At 50.9% G+C, this 22,106-nt stretch overlaps 1 protein-coding gene across 2 annotated transcripts; it reads right to left on the bottom strand.

Annotated features, from left to right (window-relative positions):
* Positions 1–4,580: 4,580 nt before the first annotated feature.
* SNRNP70 (small nuclear ribonucleoprotein U1 subunit 70) lies at positions 4,581–21,492 on the bottom strand. Of its 2 annotated transcripts, none has more exons than XM_036307098.1 (10): positions 21,259–21,492; positions 20,374–20,530; positions 18,372–18,434; positions 18,206–18,260; positions 15,711–15,775; positions 15,487–15,549; positions 14,552–14,633; positions 11,260–11,361; positions 5,475–5,562; positions 4,581–5,367 (listed from the first exon to the last, which is right to left on the bottom strand). In XM_036307098.1, exons 2-10 carry the CDS (start codon positions 20,518–20,520, stop codon positions 4,743–4,745), a joined length of 1,290 nt encoding a protein of 429 aa, XP_036162991.1. In that variant the 5' UTR covers positions 20,521–20,530; positions 21,259–21,492; the 3' UTR covers positions 4,581–4,742. The 2 variants fall into 2 exon arrangements, with proteins under 2 accessions (XP_036162991.1, XP_036162990.1); XM_036307097.1 differs by having other exon boundaries at positions 4,581–5,394; positions 21,259–21,489.
* Positions 21,493–22,106: the final 614 nt, after the last annotated feature.

The following is a 22,106-nucleotide window of genomic DNA, read 5'->3' on the forward strand; positions in this document are numbered from 1 at the left end:
ATAGAGCTCAGGGGATAGAGCGTCGGCCTGTGGACTGAAGGGTCCCGGGTTCGATTCTGGTCAGGGGCACATGCCCAGGTTGTGGGCTCCATCCCCAGCAGGGGGCGTGCAGAAGGCAGCCAAGTCAATGATTCTCTCATCATTGATGTTTCTATCTCTCTCCCCCTCTCCCTTCCTCTCTGAAATCAATAAAATATATATATATATATATATTTATTTATTTATTTTTTAAAAAAAGAGAATCCTTGGAGGTAAAAAGAGGAGGGATGTGGGTCACTTTCCCGGCAGAGAAAGCCCACGCAATAACTGCAGTGTATGATGGTTTATGATGGTGAGGATGTGGGCAGGGTAGTTTATGCATAGACTTGTGTGTTGGCACATGCATGCTGAGGATTTTGAACTTACAATAACTCTGAAGAATAAAATGTGGGGTTCAGCTGTGTATTTGAAGATCAGTGTGGCCACCGTGTGGCGACTGGATTGGATGGGAGCAAGAGTGGAGGCAGGGGGGCAGCCCGGCTTTCCGAGTATCCCTTGATGGCATAGAGCAGTGGTCGGCAAGCTCATTAGTTCACAGGGCCAAATAGCAACAGTACCACGATTGAAATTTCCTTTGAGAGCCAAATTTTTTAAACTTAAACTATATAGGTAGGTACATTGTTATTAACTTAATTAGGCTACTCCTAAGGCTTAGGAAGAGCCACACTCAAGGGGCCAAAGAGCTGCATGTGGCTCGCGAGCCGCAGTTTGCCGACCACTGGCATAGAGGATAGGGGGGCCGATTTGGAAATATCTTGGTGAGTCACTGTATTTGAGGACAGGAAGATGGAGGAGGGGTATAAAGGTGTTTGTGGGGCCTTTTGCTCTGATAGTCTATGTTGGAGGAGGTTTATTGGACATTCTGAATTTGAGGAGTCTTGTGCGGTACCCAAAGCCTGCAAACATTTTTGAGAATTTGGACAAAGGTGGTAAATAAAACCGTATGAGTGGACAGGAATGCTGAGGCAAAGCTATAGAATGAAGAGGACCTAGGATTGAGTCCCCCAAACTTCTAACATTTAAAGTAAGGAAGAGGGCTTCTCCTCAGCCTGGGCCCTGGTTGGGGCTCGAGCAGGAGGCAATCAATCGATGTGTTTCTCTTACATCGCCATTTCTCTCTGTCCTTCCTTCTCTCTATAAATCAATAGAAAAAGCCCTAGCCAGTTTGGCTCAGTGGATAGAGCGTCGGCCTGCAGACTGAAGGGTGTCTGGTTTGATTCCAGTCAGGTCAAGTTTCAGGCTCCTCCCTGGTTTGGTCAGGGTGCGTGCAGGAGGCAACCAATCAATGTGTTTCTTTCACATCGATATTTCTGTCTTTCCTTTTCTATCTTCCACTCTCTCTAAAAATCAATGGAAAAATATCCTTGGGTGAGGAATAACATTTTAAAAATAATAATAAAGTAAGGAAGAGGAAGAGAAATGGCCAGAAAAGGAGGAAAATCAGGTGAGACACCATGAGAAGAGTTTTTAAAGAGGGTGGACAGTTGTATCAGATGCTCTAGACTAGGGGCCAAAGGAATGTAGGAAAGATTGAAGTGTGGCTGTACCTCACCACTGGCTGGATGGGGGTATGGAGTCCAGAAAGGGCTTTTGCAAAGCCAGCGGAGGTTTGCAAGTTTGTCTACACGTCTCTCCTTCATATTATTGCTTTTTCTATTTTAACAAAAAGTAATCTACTTGAATCTAAAAATAAAATCAAGTTACCAAAGAACCTATACCCGTATATGCATAGCCCATGGACACAGACAATAGTAAGGTGAAGGTCTGGGGTGGGTGGAGGCTGGGTGGAGTGGAGAATTGGGGAGAAAATAGGGGACATCTGTAATACTGTCAACAATAAAAAATACACTTAAAAAATAAATAATACAGAAGAGCTAATAATACAAAGCACCAGTCTTCTCTCCACTGCAAGAGGCAACAATATTTTTAAAAATATATTTTTATTGATTTTTTACAAAGGGAAGGGAGGAGGATAGTTAGAAACATCGATAAGAAAAACATTGCTCAGCTGCCTCCTGCACGCTCTCCACTGGGGATCAAGCCCGCAACCAAGGTACATGCCCTCGACCGGAATCGAACCCAGGACCCTTCCATCCAGGGCCTGACGCTCTATCCACTGAGCCAAACCGGTCAGGGCAAGAGGCAACAATTTAATAGAGGTTTAATATGCTAGTTGCTTCTGTATCTAAGTACCTTGCTATTTCTCAATTTCAGTTGTTAGTAATATATTACATATTGATTTTCTGCCTTTACAACCTTTCCCCTCTCTTCCCATGGTAGTTTTATGGTACCAGTTTTCAGATCAGTCAATAAAGTGCTTGCATTATGTCTGTAAGTACTTATTGTTTACTGCAGAGCCCAAGTAATGTTCTTTGATTACATTTTCTTTCTTGAACAGATTGTGGATTTTTGTTTTGTTAATCTTCACCCAAAGATATTTTTCCCATAGATATTTTTGACAGTGGGAAGGGGAGATATATAAACATTGATATGAGAGAAACATCGATTGGTTGCCTCCTGCAAGTGTCTTGACCAGGGCCAGGGATCGAGCCTGCAACCAAGGTATGTGCCCTTGACCATGATCAAACCCGGGACCCTTCAGTCTGTGGGTGACAGACTGAACAGCTTGCACAAAGCATTCGGGGGCAATCAATGTAGGTGAGACTTGAGGCAGTCTGATCCCCAAGGAAAGGAAAGCACACAGGTGAAATTTCATATTTTCCTGGCTTTTTCCTTGACATTTGCCAGTGTATGTGAGGGACTAGACTTAGAAAGTGACAGTTCTCTACTAGGCTGAGTTTACAGAGGTTGGACAGCTGGCGTGAGGGTAAAATTTCCATGTGGGGTATTAGCTCCCCAAACTACATACAACCTTCTGTTGAGGCATTTGCCAACTCATAACCTGCTCATTGTCATTCCAAGACCCAAGGTGTTCATCAGAAAGTAATAATGGAGGGCCCTAGCCAGTTTGGCTTAGTGGACAGAGCATTGGCCTGCAGACTGAAGGGTCCCAGGTTTGATTCCGGTCAAGGGCATGTGCCTCAGTTGCAGGCTTGATCCATAGCCCTGGTTGGGGCGTGTGTGAGAGGTAACCAGGTGATGTGTCTAACATCAATGTTTCTGTCTCTCCCCCTCGCACTCTCTAAAAATCAATGGAAAAATATCCTGAAGTGAGGATTAACAACAAAGTAATAACAGAGGTTAAGGAACTGAGGTTGAGGAGCTAAGCAGAGATCCCTTTTTTATATATTTCCTGTTTTTATGTATTTCATGCAGTCTTTATAACTGGTCTGTGCCACATCAGTCCAAAATGGGCTATTCCTTTTTTTTTTTTTTTTAATATATTTTATTGATTTTTTTACAGAGAGGAAGGGAAAGAGATAGTCAGAAACATCGATGAGAGAGAAACATCGATCAGCTGCCTCCTGCACATCTCCTACTGGGGATGTGCCCGCAACCCAGGTACATGCCCTTGACCGGAATCGAACCTGGGACCCTTCAGTCCACAGGCCGACGCTCTATCCACTGAGCCTAACCGGTTACGGCAAAATGGGCTATTCTTCATAGCCAATTCCCACAGTCTAGTCACAACCCATGGGACATCTATGAAAATATACTAATTAGAGGTATTTCGTTCTCTTTTATTCCCAAAGTTCTCTCTCCTGGGACTAGTTTTTCTTTTTATCTTGTGGCGTCTTGCTGCAGGATTTTAAAGACCAAAGCAGTTAGAATCAGTCTGATGTAGCTGACAGGCTGCCTGCCTCTGGGCTAACAGGCCAAGTTTGTCTGTAGGCTGAAAAACCTACAAAACACCGAAGTAGGTCCCAGCTTGTATCTCCTGGACAGCAAATGCCAAGCTTCATGCATCAAGTGCCGAAACAAGCACGGCTGTACTCAAATCCCGCCTTGTCTCCTACCCTTCTCATAACTGCAGCTGCAGCCTTGAGTCTGAGTCCAGCAAGAGTGACTGGCTTCTCTCTCATGGGATCACCAGACAAGGGTTCTCTCCATCATCTTAATTTTTTATCCAGAAATGTGTTGAAATCTCAACTGCTGTGAAAGCTTCTGTTTCTTATTTGTTATTAGTAGCAAGACAAACGGTGAAATGACCACCATGAACTGAAGGCCATTTTCCATCCCGGCCGCGTGGAAATCTTCTCACCTTGTATCTTGCTCTCGTTCCATTTCTTCACCCTTTTCCTGCTCTCCGATTCATATACAATAGCTTCTCTTTCACACAAAGTTGCAGCTTCTACTGAGTAATCAAATACTTAGGACCCACCCACCACTTCCCCCACCCAAGCTAGGGTTATGTGTGGAAGAGGTTAAAAAAAAGAGGGTGCCACACTAAGGGATCAAAGACTTTTACAGAGCACTTCCTCACCCCATTTCAAACAGCTCCGGTTATACGCTGGGGTATCCCCAGCCTTAGGTCATCAAGTTCAAGTTCTAGGCGTGTGCTGGAACACAAACCAAAGTAGGTTCACATTTCAAGTGACAACCTTTTGGGGAAGATATTAAGAGACGTGAAGAAACCAAGGTGCCCATTAACAAGAAATTAATTTTATTTTTAAATCCAAGGAACCAGAACAAACAACAAGACTTCTACCCATGGATGGCAAACTTAGATGGTGGCCAAGGTTGGGGGGAGAGGATGACAGCAACAGGGCGGGTAGGAACACGTCCAAACAGGTGAGGCCTCTTCACTCTGGTGCAGCCTCCATCAAATACCCGTTCTCTGGAGCAAGATACCCGTCGCCTCCCTCGGACTCCATGTACATGTCTCGGCCATCATTGCCCAGACCCTCCAGCCCGTTGTCCTGGCCACCCCCACCCCCTCCTCGGGCTTCATCCCTGCCCCGCTCACTGCCCCGCTCTCCCCGCTTGTGCTCGCGATCCCGGTCTCGGTCTCGGTCCCGGCGCCGATCCCGCTCGCTCCGGTGGCTCCGACGTCGTTCCCGGTCACGATCCCGGCCCTTCTCCTCTGGCCCATCAGGGCCATCCGGACCCAGCTCCCCAGGAGGCCCATCATCGGGAGGTGCATCACCAGCCTCAGAGGGCTCTGCCATGTCACCACCTCCTCCACCACCACGCAGCTCTTCCTTGCGCTCCCTCTCCCGTCGTGCCCGCTCACGGCTTCGGCTGCTTCGCCTCTTCCGTTCCCGGTCCTTGTCCTTGCTCCGCTCCCTGGAACGCCTCCGCTCATCCTTGTCGCGACTCCGTGAACGCCGCCGCCGGTCCCGAGAGCGGGAGCGCCGCCGTTCTCGCTCCTTGTCTCGCTCGCGGCTTCTCTCCCTGCGCTCCCGCTCGCGGTCCCGGTCCCGATCCCTGTGGGGAAGCGGGGAGGGGCCCGGCCTGGATGAGGTGGGTAGATGTGTGTCAGGGCACCCCATGTGACCACCCCCCTTCCCAGGAAACCACCTGCCCAATCTTACCTCTCATCATAGCGGGAGGTATCATCGCGGCCAGAATGCCGGATATTCACGTCAGCCCCACCTCTTCTGGTACCACCAAGGCCACCTCCTGGAGGTGGAGCAGAGGAACAGAGGGTCAGCCTGAGCATGGATGAAGGATGGGAAACGAGAAGCATCAAAGAGCAAAGGGAAGGATACCATCTCTGTTGGTGTCTATGGGGCCAAGTTCTGTGAGGACATTTTGCTAGGCATTTTCTTAAAGTGACCAAGTGCAAGGAGAATCAAGATAGTATGGCAGCCGAAACCGGTTTGGCTCAGTGGCTAGAGCATCGGCCTAAGGACTGAAAGGTCCCAGGTTTGATTCCGGTCAAGGGCATGTACCTTGGTTGCGGGCACATCCCCAGTAGGAGATGTGCAGGAGGCAGCTGATCAATGTTTCTCTCTCATCAATGTTTCTAACTCTCTCTCTCCCTTCCTCTCTGTAAAAAATCAATAAAATACATTAAAAAAAAAAAGAAAGAAAATGGCTAAAAAAAAAAAAAAGATAGTATGGCATAGGTAAATGCCAGTACTCACCACCTCCCACAACCACATCAAAATTACAACTAAAATACACAACAACCATCATTTAGAACCGCCTGAAAGCTGGTTGAATGGGAGTCCTACAACTAGAGAAATAAAGAAAGTGCATTGAGACTGGTAGGAGGGGCAGAGGCACAGAACTAGCTGGTCCGATACACACGTGTACCATATTTTTTTAAATAGAGAGGGCTATCTCAGCTGCAGAGGCCCCCTGTGAGGAGCAAGGAGTTCAAGCCCCACACTGGACCCTCAGCCCAGGGTTTCAGACCTGGGAGGAGTCCCCATAACTTTGGACTGTAAAAACCAGCGGGTATTGTGGCTGAGTGACACAGAGGCTGCTAGGGACCCAGGTGTTCCTCTTAAAGGGCCAGTGCACAAACTTATTCAGACTCAATCCCTCTGAGACCCAGCACCAAGCAGCTGTGGGGGACACAGGGACATATGGGGAGGAACTGGATTATCTGGCATCACAGCAGGGGGTGATCCCAAGAGTCACTGTTCATGTGCTGGGACCTCCCCATTGCAAAGCTGACTGGCAGCCATATTGGAGTTTCCATCAGCCTGGCTCACACTGTTCCCAATGCCCTCGTGATTCCCTGAGACCCTGCCGATCTAATTTGCAGCCCCACCAAAGCTGTTAGGGGGTGCAGCTGCTTTACCATATGAATGGCCTGTCTGGACTCAAGCTTCAAACTTTGCTAAAATCTCTCAAACAAGCAGCTGGTATTAGCATGCCCCAAACCTATCAATAAAAGGCCTCACCTGGGCTCTTCACAAGCCCAATATTAGTAGTAACCATCTTCAGACCTCTCTGTAGCTCCTGCCGGGTGTCCCCAGGCAGTGGCTGACTGCACCTTCCAGGAGGTCTCACAGCAAATGCACCCAGTGGACAGCGTCAGACCATACAAGATTACAACTCTACACATCCACAAGCGACACATTCAAGGGGGAGACTTAGTGAGCACCAAAGCCCCACTGAAGCAAGTCCTGCTCCATATGGGTGTCTCCTGCACAGCTGCTCTTCCACTGTAGTAGCAGCTGGTCTTCACAGCCAATTGGGCTGGAGGTCAATTCCTCCCACTGATGCCAACAGCAATCAGGGCTCAACTACAACAAGACTGTGCACACAGCCCAAACAGGGGCACACCTAGAGGGCCTAGCTCAGGTGACTGGGAAGGCTGAGCCACTGGGCCTCCAGGACGCCTGTTCTATAAGGCCACTTTAACCAATTCCAGGAGACATAGCAGCTCTACCTAATACACAGAAACAAACACAGGAAAGCACCCAAAATGCATAGACAAAGAAACATATCACAAATGAAAGAAATGGAAGCAAGCAAACTACTGGATATAGAGGTCAAAACCATGGTTATAAAGTTACTCAAAGATCTTCATGAGGTTTTAAAAAATCTTAATGAGAATGTCAAAGACATGAAAAAGAACCAGTCAGAAATTAAGCATACACTAACTGAAATAAAGAATAATTTACAGAGATTCAACAGAAGAGAGGATTCCAAGAATCAAATCAACAATTTGCAATATGAGGCACACCCAATTAGAATAGCAAAAAGAAAAAGAACCCAAAAACATGAAGATAGTGTAATGTGCCTCTGGGACAACTTTAACTACCAATATTCACATTAGGGGGGTGCCAGAAGGAGGAAAGAGCAACATATTGAAAATCTATTTGAAGAAATAGTAACAGCAATGACCTATGAACCAGGAGGTCACGGGTTCAATTCCCAGTCAGGGCACATGCCAGGCTTGCAGGCTTGATCCCCAGTAGGGGGCGTGCAGAGATAGCCAATCAATGATTCTCTTTCATCATTGATGTTTCTATCTCTCCCTCCCCTCCCTTCCTCTCTGAAATCAATAAAAATATATTTTAAAAAATAATAATGATAGCCCTAATCGGTTTGGCTCAGTGGATAGAGCGTCAGCCTGTGGACTCAAGGGTCCCAGGTTTGATTCCGGTCAAGGGCATGTACCTTGGTTGTGGACACATCCCCAGTAGGGAGTATGCAAGAGGCAGCTGATCCATGTTTCTCTCTCATTGATGTTTCTAACTCTCTATCCCTCTCCCTTACTCTCTGTAAAAAAAAAAAAAAAATCAATAAAATATATTTAAAAAAATAAAAATCATCATTCTTCCCTTAAAAAAAAAAATTATAGAAGACTTCCCCTACCTGGTGAAAGAAATAGACTTACGAGCACAAAGATTCCCAAATAAGAGGAACCCAAAGAGGCCCACACCAAGACACATCATAATTAAAATGCCAAGGGTTAAAAATGAAAAGAATCTTAAAAGCATTAAGAGAAAAGCAGTAGTTAGCTATAAGGGAGAGCCCATACAACTATCAGTTGATTTCTCAATAGAAATTTGCAGGCCAGAGGGAGTGGCAAGAAATATTCAAAGTGATGAACAGCAAGGACCTACAACCAAGATTACACTCTCAGTAAAGCTATCATTTAGAATTGAAGGTCAGATAAAGAGCTTCACAGACAAGAAAAAACGAAAGGAGTTCATCACCACCAAACCAGTATTACATGAAATGTTGAAAGGTATTCTTTAAGAAGAGGAAAAAGGAGATAAAAAAATATGAACAACAAAATGGCAGCAAATACATATCAACAATTGAATCTAAAAATCAAAATACATGAACAAAAAGTCTAATGAACAAAATAAACTGTTGACTAAAATAGATCAGAGGCATGGAAATATGGAACAGACTGACGAATCTCAGAGGGAAGAGGGGACAGGAAGAGATTAGCCAAAGATCTTACATCATGCATATATGTATTACTTATGGACACAGACAAATAGGGTGGTGAAGGCCTGGGGCGGGGCACGAATCGGGTAGAGAGGGCCAATGGGGGGGGGGGGGGGCGGCGGCGGCATCTGTAATACCCTCAACAATGAATACTTGAAAAAAAAGTGATCAAGGATGGATATGGGGAGATATATATATACCCATCAACACATCAGCCCAAACATCACTTCCTCAGAAAGCTATCCCTGACCTTCTAGAATAAGCTGTTTTTCCACTCAGAGACCATACAAATTTCGTTCTCAGAACTTCAACTGCAGTTTCAAATTTGATATGTACATATGTGAGCTGACTGACAAGTGTGCCTCTCCTGGCAGCCTGTAACGTACCAGGAGAGCCAGGACTATGTCTGGCTTTGCTTGCTGTAACCAGCATGGGGCACCGCATCCAGGACATAAAGGTGCATGTGCAGTAGTCAACCAACTGACTGAACAACACCAAGGAGCAGCGGGTAGTCCTGTTCTTCAGATGGGGAAACAAACTCAGATAAAGACACCTGCCCACGCTGACAGGGCAAGGAAGGCGCGGAGCTGGGACGTGACTCCCAGCTAACTCCATGCGCTCTCCTGTACCTCACTGCCTGGAACGCCACGTGAGGAATGACTTAGTAGCGAGGGTGAAAAAGGAAAGAGGCTGCTTGGCTGTCAGAGACATTCAGAGACAGGCAAGGACCAGGCAGCTGCTATATCACAGTACGGGGCAGAACAGGCTGGTGTTTTCCATTTTCAGGTCCCAACCTAGCAGGGGGTCACATCATCAATTTGATGGGTTACAACCAGTACATAGGAAATAATAAAACAGCAGAATACAGTATAAGACACTAGTATGCACTGCCCATAGAAAACATAATTACTTTCATAAAATTTGGGTTGTACGTATTTTTAAAAAATATATATTTTTATTGATTTCAGAGACAAAGGGAGAGGGAAAGATAGAAACATCAATGATAAGAGAGAATCATTGATTGGCTGCCTCCTGCACACTCCACACTGGGGGATCAAGCCTGCAACCCGGGCATGTGCTATGACTAGGAATCTAACCATGACCTGGTTCATAGGTCAACACTCAATCACGGAGCCTCGCTGGCTGGGCAGGTTGTATACATTTTTACATACATATACTGGGTCAGGATATACCAGGTTATCACCATCACAAAGTCTGAATACCAACCAAACGAAGATTCTGGGATTCCACAACAGAAAGTAGCAGACCCTGAAGAACCCACTGCACCCAGAGAAACCAGGAAGCAAGTAAGAAGCTGTCTAGTCTATCCAGTTCAGAGACTCAGCAGATGAGTGGTCTACCCAGCACAGGCAAATCAAGAGTGAGAACAGCAGGCTGAGAGGCAGGAATAAGAGCAGAGGGTACTGGACCCACTAAGGGTGTCTACCCAGGAAAGGCCATCTCCTCTGAGAGCTGTCACTCACTCTCGCAGGAGTCAACACCCTCAACAGACATGTTTGGATGGCAGACCCTCAGCCCCAGGGCCAGGCCCAATGCTGAGCCAATCAGACCCACCTACTCCGAAGTGCAGAGATGCATGCAGGGCTGGGTGTAGAGCAGGGGGCTGTGGAATACCACACTGGGCCAGTGCGGGGAGACACAGAAAAGACCAGTCTGCATGGACAACGGACAAGGCAGAAGCAAGCTGCACAGATGCCAGAGGTAGTTCTTTTCAGCTTTAAGGTGTGACTACCAAGTCCTCCTGAGGGCCACTGGCATCACGTGTCTCTGAGCTTCAAGATACTCAGGATTCTATACTGACAGGCCCTTTCAAATATACTTCTGATACTTGCAAACAAACTGACCTTGACTGAGTGTGTGAATGACAATTAGAAACAGACAGTGAGGGGGACCGAATATAAGAAGCGGTGAGGGCAGAAGCTGCCTATGCATGTCTTGCTCTTGACTAGAGAAGCCTGGTACACAGCTGGTGATCAAATAAGCACGTGCCGAATCACTGAATGAATGAGCAAGAGCAGAGAGTAAGCGGGTGAGACGACGACATTTACAAGGCCCACCACATGCCACTTGTCAAGCTGGGCACCTGATGCTGAGCCCAGTGAACTCTGAGATCATTACCATTTCCCAGGAAGAGAAAAGTGAGACAGCAAGAGGGGAGAGCCACCAGCTAGTAAGTGCAAACTGGCACTTGGTCCCAGACTAGCCTCTCGAGGCCAGTCCTCCTTCCTGTTCCTACTCAGTAACCCCGCATGAGAAGACGCACCAGCAATATGATGGTGATCGAAGAGGATGAGCAGGAGAGAGGGAGGAGGATGTGAGCAGCCTCAGGGGAACCAGGAGAGGACAGGGAGAAGAGGGTACAGAAGAAAAAGGTGGGAACGAAGCTGCCAAGCACACAACCTCCAGAGCCCCGCGTGGGCAGAATGAGCTCACCTAGCCTCCGGGGCCTCCAGCCCTTCACCGTCCGGCCCCTCTCTACATCCACAAGGACTCGCCTGCCATCAATCTTCTTGCCGTCTGCGTGCTTGTAAGCGGCTGCAACAGATGTGGGGAGGGGGAAGGGGAGGAGTCCCCAGAGGGTCCTCTAGTCAGGACAGGGCCCAGCTCGGCAGCATCCCCATCCCCATTCGTCCCCATCAAGGCACTCACACTCACACACACGCCCACCAGCCAGCCAGGCAACTGACAGCCAGACCAACCCTCTCCCAAATCGGAGAGGGGCCTGCTCCATCTCAGCATCTGCTTCTTTATCACCCCCAATCACCATTGGGGGGGCAAGACCACCCTCCACCGCCATGCCCCAGGCTTCCACGCCCTTTCTACTCCCAGATGACAGAGCAGCCCCCTCTTGCCAAGGTGGCCAAAGTCGCTGCAAAGAAACCGAAGGTTAACTTAAGGCTGGACTCTGCTGTGGTGGAGGCTCCTCCACAACCCCAGGCATGCACCCTAGCACATCATGCTGGGGGAGGAGGCCCAGCCGGCCGCTCTGCACCCCAGTTCACACCGGTTTTTTCTGTTTTTATTTATTTATTTTTTTTGTGTGTGGAGGGGTGGTGAGTGTGGAGGGAAGAGACATCAGAACAGAAAATGAACCAGAGGGATGGGAGAATCTTTAGATGGCAGGGAGCAGAAGCGCAAGTTATGGTGCTCCCAGGGGGCCTGGAGGGGGCCTGGAGGGGCCCCGTACAGCAGGCAGGGGAGAGGGAAAGTGGAGGGAGGCATGGGAGACGTGCGGTGCTACTGAACATTCCTGCCTTACCTGAGACGACTGACTGCCACCCAACCCCAGGCTCCACCCCATCTCTCCCTCCACACCCCAAGAGCAACACACGCTGGGCAGCCAACCCAGCCTGAGCCTCTCAGGAAGGATGAGGAGTAGAGGGAGAGATGCAGGGAGGCATGATCCTGCTCCTGGGCAGGGCACAGCAAAGGGCAGGCCTGGTCCCCTGGCCTGTCTTACACAGGGGCTGTAGGGAAGGCCAAAAAAGTCCCTTTCCCACCCCCAGCCCTGGCCTACGGGGTCGTCCTCAACCAACCACAATACCCTGCCCCGCCCCAGCCCGCTCCCCCCCAAATAACAACCAGAGGAAGAGAAAAAGGTGCCATTTACCGATGCCGGCCTTGCGGGTGTCCAAACCGAGCGGGATGGGGGGGGCCCGGCAACTCCTGGGGGCCTGGCGAGGAGGCGGGCTTCCCGGGGGGGGACACGGGACCGCTTACCTGGAGCCCCCAAGCTTACCTGAGCAAGCGCACCGACCCCACACCCACCACCACAGGGTCAGCTAAAGCTACAGGGCAGGGAAATGGGGGGCTTGGGGGAACCACGGAGAGGGAGAACCACATCTCCTGCACCACCTGGCGACAGGCAGAGGAAGTGGTGGACCCCAAAAAACCTTAGGGAAGCCTTGAAAGGGGGAGGCAAGAATTTACATCAAGTCTGGGAGCTGGGAAGCCCGGGGCCTATCTTGCTTAAACTTACAAAGAAGGCTGGGGAGGCCTTGGCAAACCTGTCCACCCTCACCTTTTCCCCGTAAAGTCCATGCTAGCCGAGGCACACGCCCCTCCCCCTCAGCACATGGAACGATTTTTCCATCTCGAACCCAACACTCCCTCCCACCACCAGCTTCAGCCCAAAGGCTGGCACACAAGGGGGCAGCCTCGGGGTCCAGGAGATGGAGTGCTGCCCGTGACCTGAGGAGGGGCCACTTGACCCCTGGGTAGAGGAGGGTAGTCAGGGAAGGAATTTTAAGGACCAGGAACAGTCAAGCAAAGGAACCCTGCTCTAGTTCAGTGTCCCAAACCCCAGAAGAGGCCCAACCCCAGAACAACAGCAAAGAAAACATGTGACGTGTGTACTTCTAGGCTTCTCTCTCTCCCTCTCTTAGGTCTCTAGATAGTGGAAGGGTCTGAAGTAAAATCTACAACACCATCAGCTGTTTGCAGCCTGTCACTTGATCCCTCCCACACCCCAATCCCTAATTCCATGCACTCTGGAGAACAACTGGGCACCACAGCCCCTCGAGAGGCCTCAACCATGATGAGGCAGACAGGAATGGGGCAGAGCACCCCAAATCTAGCAACCAAAGCTTCTCCAGGGCCACCACAGTGACAGCCCCGCGGAAGGCACAGGGGCAGGGAGCGAAGGGTTGAAGGGTTCCACGTGGAGCCCTGTCCCTAAGGCACTCCGTCGTCAGTATTCTCGCCACCTTGCCGCTGACATCATGAAGCCAGGTCAGTCAGTGGTTGGATGGAACTCAACCGGAGCGGCCAGCTGCCTTTCCTATCAGGGTTCATCCTTCCTCTCCTGGGATCAGCAAGAGCATATGGATCAGGGGCCAGGAGGGACAAAAGGGCACCCAAACAAGGAAAAGGTTCTGGGTGCGGGGAGTCTGAGGGGGTGACTGGGGACGGGAGAAGGGGCGCCTCGCTGCTCCTGAGCTGCCTGGCTAAGCTGGGCTGTGTGCGGTGCTGAGTGATCTTACCCATGATACAAACCCTTATACCAACCATACACTGAGGTGTTGTAAGGGGAGCGTAAGCATCAGCTGCAAGCCAGCTGCGTGGTGGCTGCAGTGACAATAAGAACAGTCAATTAATATGGCGGCCCCTGGACACGCCGCAGCCATGCCCGCCCCCACCCACCCATCCCTGCCCCGGTGGACGCTGCTGTAGCCTCATAGGGGGCTTTGGAGTGGTGGGGGCAGGCGCTGAACATGCCTACCAGCCCGCTGCCCGCTGAGAAACAGGGTGGGGGGCCAAGGGTGGGGAGGCGGAGGGTCGGGGAGCCTAGCCCCAGCTCTGCTGGAGGGAAGAGAAGGCTGTTTCAAAGGCCAGTCCTCATTCCAACCTGGCTGCCCCCAACTCCGGCGGGAGGAATGGGGAGAGGCTCCCCGAAAATCCGACCCCCCCACTCACCTTCAGCTGGCTCCAACCCCCACCCAGTTCCCTCCTTGCCCGAGGTTCAACGTGTGACACTTACCTCCCCAGGTTCACACACACACACACACACACACATACACACACACATTGTGGGGGAATTTTTTTGTGTTTGTTTTTTTAAAAACACATACATGTATAAAAAAAAGATATATTAGTAACAGAGGGAGGAGGAGAAAGGACATCGCTAATGTCAGGTTTGGCAGGATGGGAGGTGGGAACAGACAACGGGAAGGGACTGGGGCAGCAGAGAGGGTCAGAGGGCCGGGCTCAGGTGGGAGGTACTCACAGTGCATATCTCGTTCATGCTCATACTCGATGAAGGCATAGCCTCGGGGCTTTCCTGACCGCTTGCTATAGACCATGTGTATCTGGAGGGCAGGGGGCGGGGGCAGAGGTTATCTCTGGCACAGGGAAATCTCATCCCATCAATCACACGGCCTGTGTGTCAGGCCCTGGGGTGGCTGATGCCCAAGACGGATGCCTCAGGCTATCTCTGTCTTTCAAGTCCCCAGAGTGTCTGACACTCTAAAGCAGTGGTTCTCAACCTTTATGCTGCAACCCTTTAATACAGTTCCTCATGTTGTGGTGACCCCCAATTTCATTGTTACAAATTGAACATAATTAAAGCATAACAATTAATCACAAAAACAATATGTAATTATGTGTGTTTTCCGATGGTCTTAGGCGACCCCTGTGAAAGGGTCATTCGATCCCCAAAGGGGTCGCGACCCACAGGTTGAGAACCACTGCTCTCACAGTAATGGACTAAGCAGTTTATGTGAGGATGACCTGAAACCCTCACTGCTGCCCAGAGTGTTTAAGTGACATTGAAGTTAAATGAGGGTATTTCAGTGAAACAGAAAGCTTTGCTCTGAAACAGGAGTCAGCACACGTGTCCTATAAAGAGCCAGGCAGCAGGTACTTCTGGCCCTGGGAGCCATACAGTCTCTGCTGCAACGACCCAGGCAGCTACAGCAACAGCAGCCACCGACGCCAGTAAACAAACGGGCCTGACTGGACACCAACCAACATCACTTACAAATAGGAAGTCTGTAGTTTACCCCCTGGCACTCAGTCAACAAGGAGGCATCGTTTCTTAAATGTGCTTCTGTTGCCAAAGCCAGTTGTGTGGAACGAGGCGCCGTGCCCTCAGGATTGGGAGCCAGCCTTCTCCCTCCCTCCGCATCCCCCAATTTAAATACCCGGCCCCAGTCCACTCACTCTTTTGATGGGTCCATATACTTCAAACTCTCTCCGGAGCTTGGATTCTGTTGTGTCATAGTTCTACAAGGAGAGAGATACAGGGTTAAGTGGGAGAAACGAGCCGCCTCCAAGCTGACCCCTTAGAACATTCCTGGGACCCAGCCATTTGCTTCTGTCACACACCCCAGCTCCCAGCAGCCCGGATTCTAGGCTCCTCTGGGGCTCCAGGACTTGGGACTCACCACTCTCGCCACAAAGAGCGTCTTGAAGGCGTCACCCTGAGCATTGGGATCATTGTGAGGGTCCCCTGCACAAGAAGATAATTTGTAATAGAAGATACCAACAGCCCTCACTTAGCAAGACAGATACAGACAGACGGGCAGGGAGGCCATTACAGAAAACTGCTGGTGACCTTGGCATGTCCCCCGAGTCCTGGTTTCCCTGAAGCACAGCAGCCTTGATCCAAGTGGCTGATTTAAGCTGATGTGGGGAGGGGAAAAGGGGGGCTTCACGCTGCGTGATGGGGGCCAGCCTGCCAACTCAGACCTGCCAATCCCAAGGCCCCGTCTCTCTCAGCTGTAACTACACTGACGGGGCATCTCTGAGGAGCAGCGTGAGCGCCCCTGGAGGAGCCGAGCTTTCACTCACCAGCAGGGCCACACTGCCCTCCACTGGCACAGCCCGAAACTGCAGCCGAAAGGAAAACCTGGGATCAAGCAGCCCTCTCTCTCCTCGGCTGGGAGTGGAGTTTAGGAGCATGCAAGCCCCAGGGAAGAGCCCAGGGCTGCTATCAGAGCTCATAAGAGGTTAATCAGATGCCTTCTTCCAGCCTTACTACCGCAAGGCCACTGAGGAACAACTACCTCCACAGACAAGAGCCAGAATCTATTACAAACTCAATGGCACAGGTGGTTCTGATGGGTCAAGCCTGGGAAGAAGTCCTTTTCACCAGGTGTGGTGGCCCCAGCGCACACAATGCCCACGGACTCCTGCCGAGGCCCCAACATCACCCTGCCCATTGCACAGCGGAGGCGGTTCTTCTACCACACAGTGCTCCTAGCCATATTCTGGGAGAAGATGAGAAAAGGAATATCAATATTAAACGCATAACATGGGACACTGTGCTAGACAGCTGAGAATTATTTATCCTTTGCAAATAGAAACAGAACTAAGCCCCGAGGCATGTCAGAGGTGAAGTGCAGGAGCAGCAGAGACCAAGCCTGACTCTCCATCCTAGTCTGACTTCACAGCCCAGGTGCTCCAACCAGCAGGCCCCCATGCTGAACCGCACGCACTAGCTTCTCAGAAAGGCAGTTTGGGTGTTACAAGAAGCCAGAAAAGTTAAAGATCTGTTTCCTGTGAGAGGGGAACACAAACTAAGTTCCAGATGACTTTAGGAAATTTCTTTCTTTTTCATTGATTTTTTTAGAGAGAGGGAAAAGGAGAGCGAAACATCAATGGGCTGCCTCCTGCACACCCCCCACTGGGGATCAAGTCCACAGATATACCACTTTAGTTTCTTTTTTTTTCCTTTCTTTTCTTCTAAATATATTTTTATTGATTTCAGAGAGGGAGAGGAAGAGAGAGAGAGAAATATCAATGATGAGAGGCAATCATTGACTGGCTGCCTCCTGCAGGCCCCCTACTGGGAACTGAGCCCACAACCAGGGCATGTGCCCCCAAGCGGAATTGAACCCAGGACCCTTGAGTCCACAGGTCGATGCTCTATCCATTGAGCAAAACTGGCTAGGGCACCACTTTAGTTTCTAATAAGGACTTTTTAAAAAACTATCACCGGCCTTATCTGATTTGGCTCAGTGGATGGAGCACAGGCCTGCAGACAAAAGAGTCCCAGGTTCGATTCTGGTCAGGGCACGTGCCTGGGTTGCAGGGTCGATCCCCAGTGTGAGGCGTGCAGGAGGCAGCTGATCGATGATTCTCTCTCATCATGGATGTTTCTATCTCTCTTTCCCTCTCCCTTCCTCTCTGAAATCAATAAAAGTACATTTTAAAAACAAACAGAAAACTGGACAGCAACAACTGATGTCTTGCAAAACTGGATGGCCATGTACCAGGGAAGAAAACACCTAAAGATGACCAGCTTGGTGAGAAGGGGAAATCCTGATTGTGGTCTGGAGCCTGAGTCTGAGATGCCTTTGAGGCTCAGAGAGAAGGCAGCTGCAGTGAAAGTCTGGGCTCAGAGTCAAGTGGACGCCTAGGTCTCTAGAGGTCAGACATGTGATAAGCACCCTGAGGACCCTCCAGGGAAGAAGGCTGGAGTGAAGCGATTCACCGAAGCCTCAATAGCAGGAGGGACTTGCTGTAACAAAGGTCCATCTGAAGTTGTGAAATCTGGAAAACGGCTACTACCTCCCAACGCTCCCAATTCCAGCACCTGGAAGGGAGGGAACATCCCAGCCCAAGGGTTAGGAGCTCAGGTGGAGCCAGGACTATGTCACTAGCCAGGACCTCACTGCCGTAGCCTGTGAGACCCAGCTGGACTGTGGCAACCCCTCCAGGGCGCAGCCCGAGGTACCCGGGCTCTCCCTTCCTGCCAGCCCTTACTCCACACTCTCCCGCTTCAATGACCAAAGTAAACATAGTGCCTGACAAACAGTGGGGGCTAAGAAGTGAACTAACAACCCCCCTTTCCCAAAACAGGCTCCTGGGGTTGACCTGGGAGAGAGAAACACACGAGGGTTTGAAGAGGAGATGTGGGAGAAGGGAAGGGACTTACACATTTTTAGCTCTGTCTCCACTTCCTGCTGCCGCCGCTCAATCTTCTCTCGTCTCTGTCAGGAGAGAGGTGGACAATTAAATGCAGACCAAAGTGCCCTAATGTCAAGGACTATCTGGAGAAAGGGACAAAAAAGACACAGGGCCAGGAGGCAAAAATTACATACCTTCCTCTCCATGCGCTCCTCCCGGGTTTCTGCTCGTGTTGGGGGAGGGGCATCTCGAGGGTCCTGGGAAAAGAAGAGAGGTGACAGGGGGGGAGGGACTAAGGGAAATGGCAAAGAAATAATAAGCATCTCGGCCATGCACCCCCCACACACATACAAGCAAGCAAACAAGGACAGTCGCAGGCCAATGGAGGCAGGGGCGTGGCACCACTGCTATCAGCAAACTAGTCTGTGACAAGAGGAGCACAGAAATCAGAAGTAGTATTCAGAAGGTCTACAGCAATCTGACAGGGGAGTTTTTGTACCTATAGAATAAAAAATTCTCACCTTCTTTTTGTAGTCTTTTTTTTAATTTACTTATTTATTTGGGGGGAGAGGGAAGACATGGACTCGCTGTTCCACCCATTCCACATCCATTGGCTGCTTTCTGTATGTGCCCTGACCAGGGATGGAACCCAAAACCCTGGCACATCAGGAAGATTTTCCAACTGAGCTAACCAGCCAGGGCTGTATTCCTTCTTTTAAAATTCGAGAAAATAATGCTTCTGTATTTATCAAAAGCATCTATCTGCAAGGGATGTGTCCTTTGTCACAGACTGGAACTGGGACCAGGCCTGAAGCAAACGGACCCGACAGTGCAGTGCTCAGCAGCAGACAACTGCACACCCTCTGGGGGCCAGGGCAGGTCTCACCAACCCCTCATTAAACAGTAACTGGCGCGTGACCGCATCATCAAAGGCTGCCACTGGACTGTAGCCATTAAATTGGTTTAACTGGCTAATAACATTCCCCGTGTGCCGGCTCACCGAGGGTGGCAAATCCTACTACAGACCAACCTCCTGTTATCTCTCTACTAACAAGCTCTGCAACTTTCTCCGCCCCCAGCTGCCCTTTCCCCTCGCCAGAACTTTCCTCTTCCAACTTCTGGCTTCGTGCCACCAGTGCTCGGCTGTGCTCTGGTGCACGTTATGAGTGGATGTTGTGACCCCAATTTTACAGAAGAAAGACACCCAGGCATCTAGGCTGTGTATTCGTGTTTATCCTGAAGGTGCAGAGCGGAGAGTCTCAAGCCCATGGTCTCAAGCACTCTACCACATGGGGCTAATCCAGCCGTGGGCAAACTACGGCCCGCGGGCCGGATGCCCGTTTGAAATGAATAAAACTAAAAAAAAAAAAAAAAAAAGACCGCACCCTTTTATGTAATGGTGTTTACTTTGAATTTATATTCGTTCACACAAACACTCCATCCATGCTTTTGTTCCGGCCCCCCGGTCCAGTTTAAGAACCCATTGTGGCCCTCGAGTCAAAAAGTTTGCCCACCCTGGGCTAACCCTTCATGGACCTCTTACTGTCGAAAATGGTAAATAACAAACACCAATACTTGCTGACTGCCAAGCCTTGTAACATACATTTTGCAGTTAACTGCCCATCAATATCCTGAGGAAAATAACCCTTTGCTAGAAATGAAGAGCACACACTAAGGGGGTACATCACGTGTCCAATGCCACACAGCTGACAAACGGTGTGTGGGCGGCAAGGACCGCCTGACTCCAAAGCCTGAACATTCAACTGCCAGGCACTGAATTTTCACAAAACCCTGCAAGGGATGTATTACCAACCCCATCGAGACAAGGAAATGGGCCCAGCCAGGGTGGCTCAGTGGTTGAGCACTGACCTTTGAACCAGGAGGGTATAATTCAGTTCCCGGTCAGGGCACATGCCCCGGTGGTGGGCTCCATCCCCAGTTGGGGAGCGTGCAGGAGACAGCCCATCAATGATTCTCTCTCATCATTTCTCTCTCTCTCTCTCTCTCTCTCTCTCTCTCTCTCTCTCTCTCTCTCTCTCTCTCTCTCCCTTCCTCTCTGAAATCAATAAAAAATTGAGCATCGGAAAGAATAAACCCACACAGCTAGAAAGTGGCCAGACACTGGGCTCCCAAATCCAGGACCCCTCGCCCCAGATCCCAGAACCCGAACCACTCGAGCCTGTTCAGTGAACTCACCTCAAATTCCCGGATGTAGGGCGCGATGCCACAGTAAGGTTGATTGTGGTGTTTTTCATGGGGCAGTTTCTCCAGGGGTGGCAGGTAGGGGATGGGGTCCCGGGGAGCAAAGAGGGCCAAAAGGTTGGGCGGCAGGAACTGAGTCATCTTGCCAAGTCTGCGAGCGAAAGCGGACCAGCCTCAGGTTAGGTTGGGCCCAGAGAGACGAAGCCCCCACAATCCCTTCAGCCCCCAAGAACGGAGGGAAGGAGGGGCAAGGTCTCGGCATGAAAATCGCTTCTGTAAGGGCACAGGGTGGTCCTATGTGGCAGAGAAAAAGGAATAAATACAGATGAGAAAGCAAGTCCTCGGAAGAGGGCCGCGTGAGGGTGGCGCGAGCCCGTAAGGGAAACAAAAACTGAAAAGGGGGTTTCTAAGCAGTAAGTCTCGGAGTCCCGAGCAAGGAGCTGAGAGGTTTCCCGGAGGAAGTCAGGAAACCGAGGAGGGACGTAGAGCGGTGGCGGCGGGCGGTCCCACACCTCAGAGAACAGGGCCAGGGTCGCGGCAAGTCTCCGCTAACCCGGGAGGGTCGTCCTCAGCTAAACCCTCACGCCGGGGCTTGTGGGTAATGCCTCTAAGCCCCCAGAGGCGAAGGGGATTATGGGTAAGGGTCCAGGACACCGCGGAGACCGAGAAGAAAAAAGGCAACACACCGCAAGGGCCTGTGGGTAAGGAACCGCGGGAGGGCTGAGGGAAGAGAGCCTAAGTGCCCAGAGGACTGTGGGTAAGGGGTGCAGAAAGGTGCGGGGGACGGGGCCCGGCCGCGGGGGAAAAGGACCCAGGCCCACCGCAGAGGCTTTTGGGTAAGCAGCCCCGCACCCGGTAAGGCCCCTCAGTCACACTCACCCGCCGCGCGGCGCCCTCCTCGACCCGGCGACGGTCCGGGGGCTCGCGGCGGCTGCGGCGGCCCCTCAGCAGTAGGGACTCTTGCTCCGGCTTCGACTCCAGCGGCGTCCGCGTCCGACTGCCTCCGTCGCCCGCCAAGCGCGCGCACCAGGCCGCTGCTCAGGAGCCCGCGCGGCCTCGGCTCGCGACAGGGGCAGGATGGGGAACCGGTCCTGAATCCCTCCGCCGCCGCACTGCGCACGCGCCGCCGCCGTCGGGAGCTGCCCACACGCCGGGATCCGGCTCCGAGGAAGGCACTGCGCAAGCGCGAGGTCACGGCCCCGCCTCCGGGCACCTTAAACTCCCTCGCCGCGGCAGGCTAGAGCCCGCAGTGCGCACGCGCGGCAGCACCAAGCCTTTGCTCCAGCACCTGGAGATTTGGGCTCCAACCGCTTCTCTCCGCGAGACTCTTCTCGATGCTCCGCCCTTTCCCCTAACACACTTCCCGGATCTTGCGCGCATGCGGCCATCAGTGTGCTCTGATGTACCCCTCCGCCTTCTGACAAAGAGTCCCTATGTGAATAGTCTGGTAACCTGGTCTCGTCTATTAAATCAGTAACTGTTCGCTGAGCGCCGGGTGTATACTAGGCACTGTGTGGGCTCTAGGAAAATAGCGCGTGGCTAAAGGAAACGCTCTTTCTTGGAGCTTACATGGCATGCGGGGGGACAATAAAAGCGTTTAAAAGAATAAGTATAATTTCTGAGAGTGGCCTGCGCCAAGAAAAACAGAACAGAGGAAGGGGATGGGCAGTGAAAGCCGATCCGTTTTAGAAAGGGTGTTAATGGAAGGTTTTTCTAAAGAAGTGACA

The sequence above is a fragment of the Myotis myotis genome, unplaced genomic scaffold (assembly GCF_014108235.1).
Source record: "Myotis myotis isolate mMyoMyo1 unplaced genomic scaffold, mMyoMyo1.p scaffold_m19_p_45, whole genome shotgun sequence".
NCBI lineage: Eukaryota > Metazoa > Chordata > Mammalia > Chiroptera > Vespertilionidae > Myotis > Myotis myotis.